The 12,274-nt window shown below is 34.9% G+C and overlaps 2 protein-coding genes across 2 annotated transcripts; both read left to right on the top strand.

Annotated features, from left to right (window-relative positions):
* The first annotated feature begins 942 nt into the window (after nt 1-942).
* LOC143394724 (olfactory receptor 4F15-like) lies at nt 943-2,271 on the top strand. The gene is made up of 2 exons (XM_076849375.1): nt 943-1,858; nt 2,216-2,271. The coding sequence occupies exons 1-2, from the start codon at nt 943-945 to the stop codon at nt 2,269-2,271; spliced, it is 972 nt and encodes a 323-aa protein (XP_076705490.1).
* An 8,427-nt stretch (nt 2,272-10,698) lies between these two features.
* LOC143394725 (olfactory receptor 4F15-like) lies at nt 10,699-11,634 on the top strand. Its single transcript, XM_076849376.2, has one exon. The coding sequence runs from the start codon at nt 10,699-10,701 to the stop codon at nt 11,632-11,634; it is 936 nt and encodes a 311-aa protein (XP_076705491.2).
* Nucleotides 11,635-12,274: the final 640 nt, after the last annotated feature.

Genomic DNA, 12,274 nt, shown 5'->3' on the forward strand with positions numbered 1-12,274 from the left:
AAATGGTTGGGTAGAAAAAGGAGTAATTAGAAAGGGTCCAAGATTCAGATATTTCATTTTTTTAAAATAGAAAGTTTGCTGCATTTATAAGAGTCAAAAGAAGTTAACAGGAAATTAAAGGAAGTACTCTAGAATGATATCTGGGCAAGTTCCCGAGGACGCTTACAGGGGCTCTCCTTGTGGCATATTCAAGAGCATAGATTCCAGTATCCTGAACCTCTGGGTCCAAGTTCTGGCTCTGACAGCTTATCCATTTGAAACTCAGATTCTTTATTTACACAATGGATCACATTTGACAGTATCCTCATGTGAAATGTTGTGTTGTTTAAAAATGAAGATGTGGTTAGAAACTATGCATAAAAAATGTAAATAGAAAGTACTAATATTATTATTTTAATAATGTTTTACCTCACTACAAAGTGTTCATTTCAATGGTCATAATTTATTGAATGTTAATGTCCACACATCATGTGAATAACAATCTTGACTTGAAAATCTCTATTCACTGGTGACATATACACTAAGCAAAGAAAAATTTGTAGTTTATTCCAGAATAATAATGAGTGAATACTTTCGGTAACTTGAGATTTTTAGGCTGAAAAAATACCCAGAAATAAGTTAGAAAATGTTTCTATAAATCTTAAAGAGACAAATAAAGCACAACAAAAATTTCTGGTCATAGAAAAAAAAGAAAGAAATTCTTTTATTCCCATGTGATATATTGTGTTCTGTCCTTTTAAATGAATCACAATAATTTGACACTCCTATTACTTTATTTATTTACATGCTTCTTAGTTAACTCTATGATTTTTGAACTCTAGGCTTGGAGATCCACAGAAAGAAGTAGCAGCATAAATTGGAATGCACATTAGTACCACGAATTCTGACTTTTAGCATATTCTACCCACAAGTGGTTCAAAACCAGTTCTTATGATCAAAGCAATGGATGGACTGAATGGCTCTGTGGTTTCTGAGTTTGTGCTGCTGGGACTCTCAGGTTCTTGGGAAACTAGAGTTATTCTTACATTGACGTTCTCCTTGCTCTACTTAGGGATCATCCTGGGAAATCTCTTCGTTGTCTTTTTGGTGATTGTTGATTCTCACTTACATTCTCCAATGTACTTCCTGTTGGCCAACCTGTCATTCAATGATGTGGGACTTTCTTCCACCACAGTTCCCAGGATGATCACAGACTTGTTAACGAAACACAAAGTAATTTCCTTCCAAAGCTGTATGACACAGACATGCTTCATCCACACCATGGGAGGTGCAGAATTGGTGCTGCTGATAGCCATGGCATTTGACAGGTATGCAGCCATCTGCAAACCTCTTCACTACTTGACCATCATGAGCCCCAAAACATGTGTTCTGTTGATAGTCATCAGCTGGGTAACAGGAGTGATCCATGCTATGACTCAGTTTTCATTTGTTATCAACTTGCCTTTTTGTGGTCCTAATAAAATAGACAGCTTTTGTTGTGACTTTCCCAGGATCATACAGCTTGCATGCTCTGATGCAGCCAAGTTTGAGTTTGTTGTTACTGCAAATAGTGGCATCTTAACAACAGGCACCTTCTTGCTGCTCCTCCTTTCCTATGCCTTCATTTTGATCACTGTCTGGAAACGTTCCTCTGGGGACTTGTCCAAGGCTCTTGGCACATTGTCAGCTCACATCACTGTGGTGGTTCTATTTTTTATTCCATGCATATTTGTCTACATATGGCCTTTCCCCACATCATCAGTTGACAAATACATGTTTATTGTTGATTTTGCTATCACGCCTGCCTTGAATCCTCTCATCTATACATTGAGAAACAAAGATATAAAGATAGCAACACAAAGACTGAGAAAACGGTGTCATTGTGACAGATTCGGCTGACTGGTCTGTCGTTGAGAGCTCAGGAACTACTTTAACCTGTGTGATGGACACCTCCACTTAGGCATCTGTACTTCAATGTGCTCAGTTGCAGTGACATCTACATCACTGACCTGTTCCTATTCATACTAGGATTATGTCTATTCCTCCTATACAGTATTTACTTCAGAAATGATTCTACTGTGTTAAAAGTTTTCTTTTCTTTCTTTTTTCTTTTTTTTTTAGGATACAGAATCAATGTGTATAAACAAGGTCATATGATTTAACCTGTGATCACTTGATAACAAGGATGTAATGACATCCCCTTTCTCTCCTGTAGAGTTTGAAAATGAATTCACACTTCAATTGCTGAATGTCAGAAAATATTACAATGAATGCTTATATATGTGGGACTAGTAGATCTATTTAGTTTCTTAGATTCATTCCCTCCAAACAAAACCTGAAACAAATTTTTTTTCAAACTTACCTCTCTATTTTTGTTTCATTAATGAACACTTTTCATATTGTGATAAGTACCTACAAAACCAGATCCAAAACAAAAATCCAGAGTTTTGACAATAAATAACTTTCACCTATAAACTTTATATGACCATTTGGCTATTTCCTTACTGAGACATAACTTAATTGAAAATAGTTTATTTGGAGGCTAACCTTTGAACCCATCAGTGAGGAAATGATATTGAGAATGGAAGCATGCACATGTGGAAAAGCATGCTGAGATATGAGCCTCAATTGGCTCACTAGCAGACTACATAGACCCTGCAGTTAAATATTTCCCAACTGAAGAACAAGGTATTGGGAGTATTTATTCACTTTTCAGGGTACATTTCTTCTTGGTCATGTCCTATCTTTCTCACACAAAATATTCTAGGTTTTCAAAAGCCAGGACATACTGTTAGGAACACTTTCTGTTGTTTAAAAAACATTACTGATAAAAGTACACCACTTCATATTATTTCATTCTTACCAATGTGTAAATTAAATTTTATCTATTTACATAAAACTAACAAAGATGTTAGCCTGAAGACTTCTATCCTTTGAGGAACTTCTATGATTCTCTGCTTTGTATAAGTGCCACATAAACCAGCAACGGCAAGGTGTCCCTTCAGCATGTGCATAGTTCAGCAAGTCAGTGGCCAACTATGGTTTCAGCTAGCATGATATATGAAAACATATGTGATTGGGTGATAGGTGACCTTTTCTCACATCAACACAAGTCATCTGATTTGATATGACAGAAATCATCATTTTAGTTACACTTAAGGAACTATAGCTATAGACTAAAGTAAGAAAGATTTTTTATGACCGCCAAAAAAAAACAAAAATTAATCAAATGAACTCAAAGACTTTTTAAAATTACACTATACTTTCATCTTTCATGTATAAATTCAGTGTAATTGATTCTTTCTGTGCCTTGCTTTTGCAGTTGAGAAAAGGGCACACTATCTTATGATGCTCTAAATTTAGGAAATTCAGAAACCAAGGGGTACCAAGCAACTGCCTGTCAATCCAGTATACCCATAACACAGAACTCTCATGTTTACCACCACAGAGACTCCTATCTGCAGTTAACAAGTCCCATACTGACAATAATACTCTCCATTCACACTGTCCAAACAAAACTGTGCTGTTTGTTTCATTGTGTGACAAATATATTTCAAGCACTAATGAGAATTTAGAATCAGCATTATTCATGGAAAAGAATGAGATCACATACAATGATATTACTGACATACCTCTAAAACTATGTAATAATGTGATGGTCTGTTTGTTTCCCTTTCTTCCTTACGTTTAAAGAAAATCTCAATGAATTCTGTTTTTAAAATATTTGTACTGATGCTTTATAATTATTCATAATAGTAAGACTAGTTGTGAAGTGTTCAATTTTGGCCAATATTAATCTCCAGTACCTGCCTTGAACTCCCCTTCTCTCTCAAACTTGTGCACTTATTCTACTTTAATGGTCCCCATCATTTTATGAGAGCCTCTATTTTTTCTCTCTTCTTTCTCTAGCTTGCATATACCAACAGAAAACATGTGACTTAACTTTGTTAGTAAGGCTTATTTCAATTAATAATCTCAAATTCCATCTACTTACCTGAAAATGACCTAATTTCATTCGCATTTATGACTAAGTAAGCCTCCATATTTTATGTATATGTGTGTGTGTGTGTGCATGTGTGTGGATGTGTGTGGATATATATATATATATATATATATATATATATATATATATATATATGTATAAAACACATTTTCTTTGTCTATTCATCCAATGAGGCAAACCTAGGCTTGGCTATTGTGACTTGTACTGCTATAAACATGGGTATGCATAAATTGCATGCATGTTTGCATGCATGTTGAATTTAATTATTAAAAATAATTACTGAGGGGTGGTACAACACGATTATGTAATGGCTCCAATTCTAGGCTTTTGAAGAATCTCCACACTGAATTCAAGATTAGTTGTACTCATTTACAATCGTATCATTAGTATGTAAGTGAGAAACATTGCTTTAAGGTGAGCAAACAGGCAAGGAATGTGGGGTAATCCACGGTGCTCAGGGTCTCTGTCATCTGATGTATATAGTTGGGACTAGTCTGTGCTCTATGAACATGTCCATTAAGTTCCATTTTATTCTCTAGTGAAAATTGGGTCCTCCAACATGTAAAGTTACCTAACTCTAGCTGCATGCTATAAATTTTGCCATCTCCCAGCTGTTTATGACAGAAGGAATCTACTTTGTTTTTATGGTGAGACACAAAAACTTTTTAAAACAATGCATTAACAGTATAAAATATTCACTTACAGATATAACTTTTGTATGGATATTGACCACACATTTCATCTTTTTCAGTATAATTCTTTAAAAGATGTATCATTAGATCTTGTTTAAATCATTTGACACAGTAAACCTACTCTTAGCTATTTATCTGAGCAAATGAAAATTATATGTGATGAAAATATATCAGTGTTTACACAATTTTATTCTTATTCAGTATAAACTGGACAAACCCTAAAGTTCCAAAGTGGGGAGAAGTAGAAGTGGGAGAAGTGGAGAGAAGTGGGTAGAATAGGCATTCAGTGGAATAATACTTTGCAATAACACAAAACCACTAATGTTCAGCATAACACGGATGAATCTCAGTTGCAATGAGGAAACATAGGCTCAGAAGGGAACACACTATATCATTTGCAAATAATAAAAAAGATGGGATGGCATATTACTCCTCTCACAATGTCAATTACCAAAAAGTAAAGAGATATCAAGTTGGTATTGGTAATGTGGAGAAGGGACTCTTTAACAATATTGGTATGAATGCAAACATGTAACCTTTGTGGATAATTATATTCTTAAAAGTTAAAATGGAGCTAATATTTTACTCAGCAATCTCTCTGTTGGATAAATTCCAAAAGTAATTAAATAGACATGTCCTAGAGATATCTGCACTCCAATGTTCATTGCCATAATATGAAATCAACCTATGTTTCCATGAGTGGACCAATAGGTAAAGACAGTGTGCCATGCCTATGCTATGGAATATTACTGAACTTTAAAAGTTTGTAAAAGGATACTTTTTACAATGTGGAGTAAGCTGGCTAAATTAAATAAGCCAGACTTAGAAAGATAAATAATGTATAAACTTACTTTTATGTAGAAACTTAACATAGTTGAATGAATAGTAAGAAGCTGACCTGTTACCAGGAACACAGTGGAGGATGAAATAAGGAGAACTAGAATAAATAAATTTTAAAAAGAACACTAAACAGTATAAGTAATCTAAAGATAAAATATACTGCATGAGCATTATAGTAAATAATATATTATTGCATACAGAACATTTTGCTGAGAGAAGATTGTAGCAGCTCTAACCACAAACACAGACTCATACTACAGATTCCTACTATACACACACAGAGACAAACATACACCCACATGCTCACACACCCAACATGTCTATGTGAAGTGATGAACGTGCTCATTTTATTTTACTATTAAAAGCATTTTACTAAGTGTATGCACATCAAAATTTCATGTTAAACCCTCAAGTCTATACCATAAAAATGAATTTAAAAAAATAAATAAGGCACAACTGTGCCAACAAACAAAACAGATTGATGGTTGCCTGAGGCAGGGTGTAGTGTGTGGTTGGTGGTGAAATAACATAGGAGAATTTCTAAGTGTTAATTTTTATACATAAGTTACATCATAAATAAAATTTAAAAATTGAAAATTAAAAGGCATTCACAAAATGATAGGACTTCCGTTACTTTATCACCAACATCATCATTGCTTTTTGAAGATAAAACAAAATCATATACAACCTCCAACTCTCCTCAAAAACAACAACCTCCCCAAATGCTACGGGTCATACATTCCTCACTTTATAGCTCTGTTACATTGGACAAGTGACTTGGCTACTGTCATCCTCTTTCCTCAATTACAAATGAGTAGAACTGATCATGATTAAATGGTAGTACCAGAAAAGTGTCTGAAATACACCAGCAAGTGAACAAATAGTGAACGTTTAAGTTCTCTGACTGCTTTTCCTGGTACACAAATACTATAGCTATACTTTGGACCTTATGTGTCCCCCAAAGAACTACCTATTAAATAAAGGCCTGGTCCCTGGTTTGGGGTCATTGTGAGATGGTGAAACCTTTCAAAGATGGAGTCAGTCAGAGATACTCCACTCATTGGTGCCATGTCCTTAAACAAGGTACTGGGATCCCAACCCTTTCTCCTTTTTCTCTTTCACTTTTTTAAAGAGATGTCAGTTGTTTTGCTGAGTCATGTGTATATGCTGTGAAGTTCTCACAACCACAGACACTAAGAACAGGACCCTGTAATCATGGATCAAAACCTCTAAAATCATGGTCAAAAATCTTTTCTCATTAGAAGGTGATATCTCAGCCATTTGTGACTGAGTTGGCTTAGGATAAAAGCTGACCTTGAAAGGTGTCACAGCGAGATACTCAAAACAATATACAATGATGTAGTGGAACCATTAAAACAATATATTACAATTAAAATTGTGTGAATATGGTCTATCTCTTTTTTTCCATCCACGTAGTCTTACTGGATGCTAATCGCCCTTTTCTCACACTGAAATTTTTAATGGGAACCTGAAATCATATAAAGGGAAATTGTGGATAGGGGTGATTACAGTATGTGCTCTGCTCACCCTATACGTAGAAACAGAAGTAGAAGATGTAGTCCAAGCATGGTGATTATTACATCCAAGAGTGAGCAAAATCAAGAGAGGAGAAATGAAGGCCACCTTCAGAACAAATGTCTTCAGTGAATTGTTAAGAACCTTATTAAATTAGACTGGATCTTTTATGCTGTTTCAATATTGCAGTACAGTAAGGAGTTACCTTCCACTTTCATCATTGAGGGAAATACCAGAGTATGTTTTCACAATCAAATTGTGAACTTCAGACGTCCACTGAAGGAAGCACTGAGAATGATGAGACCCAAATGCTCCTCTGACTCACAGGAAGCACAAGTCCAAGTGGACCCTAAGTCATCAGCCCAGTGACAACATTGTGATGCTGAGCTGACCAGAACTGCCCTCCACAGAATTCTGAAGAACACACATCTAGGTTCAGTCATGTGACACCAGAGACCCACAACAAATAGAAGAGTGTTACTTCCTCTACACACACCAGAGAACAAATGCTAAACATCAATTTGCTGTTTGAACCAGCTTTTAATTTTATTTGACTAGAATAGCTCCAATCTAGCACAGACAGTTTCATGTTCCTTGAGGACTAAGTTAGAGAAAGTAGGTGGCTAAGAATCCCCAAGAGAAAGAGAGGGAGAGTCTTTCCAATCATTGCTCCACTTAAAACACACAGCTGAAAAGTTTCTCCACCAGAGTCCCTTTCACATGCAATGAGGAGGACACATTCTCACTGAAGTTCTCACAGCAGAAAACAAACTGGAGTTCATTTTAAAAGTAAGGTAAAATCCAAAGAAAGTTCATCAACAAAACCCTGTTTCCAGTAGTGGTAGTTCTGAGTAAGTATATCACTTTTCATCACACCCACTAATTTAGAAATTATTTAGCATATGTATATATACATATATATATATATAATTATATATATATATATATAAATTATTTAGCGCATATATATACATATATATAATTTTTAATTGGTGCATTTTGATTATGCAGAAAAATAGTTCCATTGTGACATATTCTTACATGTAAACAACATATCAACCACTGTTACCTTTCCATTCCCCACCATGCCATAATCATGCATGCACATTCACAAGTTTGATTGGATTCATTCCACAGTCCTTCCCTTTACCCATCTTTTCTTCTTTCTCCTCAATTCCCTTCATCTGTTCTACTGATTTTTCCTCTTTTTTAAAACAGTGACTAATTAATTCCCTTCCCAAAATATTTATGGAAATATCCTCTAAATTCCAATTGTACTGATGACCTCCTGGGATCATATGAGATATGCTCTAGAAATTAAATTTATTTGTGATAGACCCACAAAAGGCCTTCAATAGTACTAGCAAGTAATCATATTTGACTTTAGATATGCAACAGATCTGGAAACAGACTATTGAAGAGGCAGAGCTTGGGAAGAAAGGAGACAATGGCTTCTTCAATTGTTAAGATGGAAAAATGCATACATTGAAGGCAAAAGAAAGAAAATGACAATAGAAATGAAGAGGAAGCAACTAAATTGAATGTTTGGATATAAAAACTGAGCCTTGGAGAAGCAATTTGGAAAACAAGAGTGCTATCAGGTGACTATTGGGTATTTGAGAGAATAATTAAGACATTTATAAAAGCATTGTTTCTACTAAAAGACTGTGAGTTGGAGTTTGACAGGTTGATAGGAAGGTTGAGCTGGAACTTTCTATGTATATACCACATACAACTCTTGATACTATACTTTGGATTCCTGAGATAAAGGAACAGATTTAAAATTTCATCTGCATGTACTATTTAAAATCAGTAAAACTGATATTGAATAAAAATATAGGAATAGCCCATGAATCACCAAATAAATGAAGGATGAGCAGAAAGGAAGTGACCATTGCATAATAGCAAGAAGTACAGAACAGTATGAAATAGACTCAATTTTGTTACATGCATGTGTGAATGTGACACAATGAAATCCACTCTATTGCATTATTATACACTAATAAAAATTTTTTAAAGAAATGGAGAAAAATTCAGAATGAGCTGTAGTAGAAACAGTTTGCATTCTGCTGCAATAAACAGAAAAAGATGTTTATAGTGTATGGAAAAAACTAGAGATCAACTTTTTCTCATTAAAAAAAAGAATTTAAAAACTCTTGATATCTTTTGTTGATTAGTTTAACTTACCCTTTGAGTCCTACTTTCTCTCAAAAATTTTCAATGTGTCATTTGTAATATATAACATTTAGAACTGCATATCTGTTGCACCGTCAAGAATAACAATAGCATTAAATGAATGAAATGACGGGTGAATAGAGTGCCTGCACCCTATGAAACTTTGTTTCTGCATCAAATGCTCAATGTTCAATGAATCAGTGGCTGTAACATCAGGATTAGAAAAATCACATTTATGTTCCTAATCTGAGATAAGGAATTTCTTCAGAAATTGAGCGATTTCAGCCAAAAGTGTGAACAAAGGGAATTTCATTGACAAAAGGCAGGAAGGAGAACAGCATTATAAATCCAAGAAGCCAAAGATAAGATTTGTTTGTTACAGAAAAAATGTCATGATAAAGAGAATCAAATCCTACAGGAACATAAAAAGAAATGATGACCCAAAATGGACAATGGCATGAAATATTCATAATTCAGATTTCTGCACAAGAACGAATGCATCTGTATAAACTGGATTATTTTAATTTATGTTATAAATAAAAAGTAAAGATTGCCAGTAAAGGGTTGGGTGGAGTATGGTGTAATTAGAAAGGGTCCACCATACAGCTATTTCATATTTAAGTAGAAAGTTTGCTGCATTGATAGGAGTCAACAGAATTTAAAGGAAATACAATTCAATGATATCTGGGTAAGTTCCAGAGTGCCTTGAAGGGGCTATCCTTGTGCCACATTAAAGAGTATGGGTTACCGGTATCCTACACCTTTGGATAACAAATCATGACTCTAAGGGCTTATCCATTTAAGACTCAGATTCTTCATTAACACAATGGGTCTCATTTAACAATATCTATATATGAATTGTGTGGTTTTAAAAATAATGAAGTGGTTATACCAAAGCTCTGTATGAAGGATGAAAATAATAAGTATTACTATCATTAATATTTAAAGAAAATTTTTGTTCATTACCAGGTGTTCATATTAATTTAATGGTCATAAGTAGCCAGTGCTGATGCCCACACATCATGTGAATAACAATCTTGACATGTAAATTTCTACTTCACTGGTGAAATATAAGCAAAAAAAAAATGTGTCTTATTACAGCAGAATAGTATGAGAACACTTTGGTTAACCTGAAATCATTAGGCTTGGAAAACACCCAGAAAGAATTTAGAAAACATTTCCATAAATCCTAGAGAGGTAAAGCAAGCAAAACAAACATTTCTGGTCATATAAAAAAGGAAAGAAATTTTTTTATTCCCATATACTATACAGTGTAATTTCCTTTTAATTGAATCATAATAATTTGCTGTTTCTATTACTTTACTTATTTACATGTTTATCAGTGAATTCAATGATTTTTAACTAAGGCTTTCTGGTGCACAGAATGGGAAGCACAAGTTAATACCACAGATTCTGACTCTTCATCATGTTCTATCCACAGGTGGTTCAAAACCAGCTCTTGTGACCAGAGCAATGGATGGACTGAATGGCTCTGTGGTTTCTGAGTTTGTGCTGCTGGGACTCTCAGGTTCTTGGGAAACTAAAGTTATTCTCACGATAACATTCTTCTTGCTCTACTTAGGGATCATCCTGGGAAACTTCTTTGTTGTCTTTTTGATAATTGTTGATTCTCACTTACATTCTCCAATGTACTTCCTGTTGGCCAACCTGTCCTTGAATGATATTGGTGTTTCCTCCACCACAGTTCCCAGGATGATCACAGACCTGTTAACAGAACACAAAGTAATTTCCTTCCAAAGTTGTATGACACAGACATGCTTCATCCACACCATGGGAGGAGTAGAGATGGTGCTGCTTATAGCCATGGCATTTGACAGGTACGTAGCCATCTGCAAACCTCTCCACTACTTGACCATTATGAAACCAAGAACATGTGTTCTGTTGATAGTCATCAGCTGGGTAACAGGAGTGATCCATGCTATGACTCAGTTTACATTTGTTATCAACTTGCCTTTTTGTGGTCCTAATAAAATAGACAGCTTTTGTTGTGACTTTCCCAGGATCATACAGCTTGCATGCTCTGATGCAGCCAAGTTTGAGTTTGTTGTTGCTGCTAACAGTGGCGTCATAACCATAGGTACCTTCTTCCTGCTCCTCCTTTCCTATGTCTTCATTTTGGTCACTGTCTGGAAACGTTCCTCTGGGGACTTGTCCAAGGCTCTTGGCACATTGTCAGCTCACATCACTGTGGTGGTTCTATTTTTCACTCCATGCATATTTATCTATATGTGGCCATTTCCCACATCATCAGTTGACAAATACATGTTTATTGTTGATTTTGCTATCATGCCTGCCTTGAATCCTCTCATCTATACATTGAGAAACAAAGATATAAAGATAGCAACACAAAGACTGAACAAGAAGTTTCATTATGATAGATTTTGCTGATCTTGGACACTGAAACCGTACATCTACCTGCTTGCTGGACATCTTCACTTAGGCATTTGCCAGTTAACATGGCCAACTGAATATGACAGCTACCTTAATGAGTTGTGCCTACCCATAGTAAGACTATGTCTTCTCTTCCTCCAGAGGAAGCATTTGCTCATTTTTTTACTAACATCAAAAGTGAAAATCCACTATGAAATTTTTAGGGGGAGAAAGAATTTGAATAAATAAGGTTATATGAATTAACTTCTGATCATTTAGGCATAAATATAATTACATCCTTTCTGTTTCACATAGAGTGTTAAGTAACCTCAAACTTGCTTTGTTGAATATGAGGAATCATCTCAAAGAATGGTTATATAGATAGAGCTAACTCTAATTAGTTGATCAAATCCATTCCCTCCAAATAATATCTGAGACTAAATTTAATAGTGCATAGTTTATGTGGAAGCTAAATTTTTGAAAAATCAGTTATACCAAGAAAGGAGACATGCATATGTTCATAAGCTCCTGTGACCCTCTAGGAGGCTATATAGATTCTGTAATTTAGTATTATCTCAAATGAATAAATACTCTGATTCTCTGCTTTGCATAAGTCCCTTAAAATCAGAAGTTCAAGTGTCTCATCAGCTATGAACAT

The sequence above is a fragment of the Callospermophilus lateralis genome, chromosome 3, assembly GCF_048772815.1.
Source record: "Callospermophilus lateralis isolate mCalLat2 chromosome 3, mCalLat2.hap1, whole genome shotgun sequence".
NCBI classification, from domain to species: domain Eukaryota; kingdom Metazoa; phylum Chordata; class Mammalia; order Rodentia; family Sciuridae; genus Callospermophilus; species Callospermophilus lateralis.

Bases quoted from the DNA above. Each gene is read 5' to 3' on its own strand.
- LOC143394724 (XM_076849375.1), top strand. From the start codon at position 943: ATGGATGGACTGAATGGCTCTGTGGTTTCTGAGTTTGTGCTGCTGGGA. The intron at 1,859-2,215 runs ATTGTGACAGAT...ATGAATTCACAC, and splicing joins AAGACTGAGAAAACGGTGTC to TTCAATTGCTGAATGTCAGA.
- LOC143394725 (XM_076849376.2), top strand. From the start codon at position 10,699: ATGGATGGACTGAATGGCTCTGTGGTTTCTGAGTTTGTGCTGCTGGGA.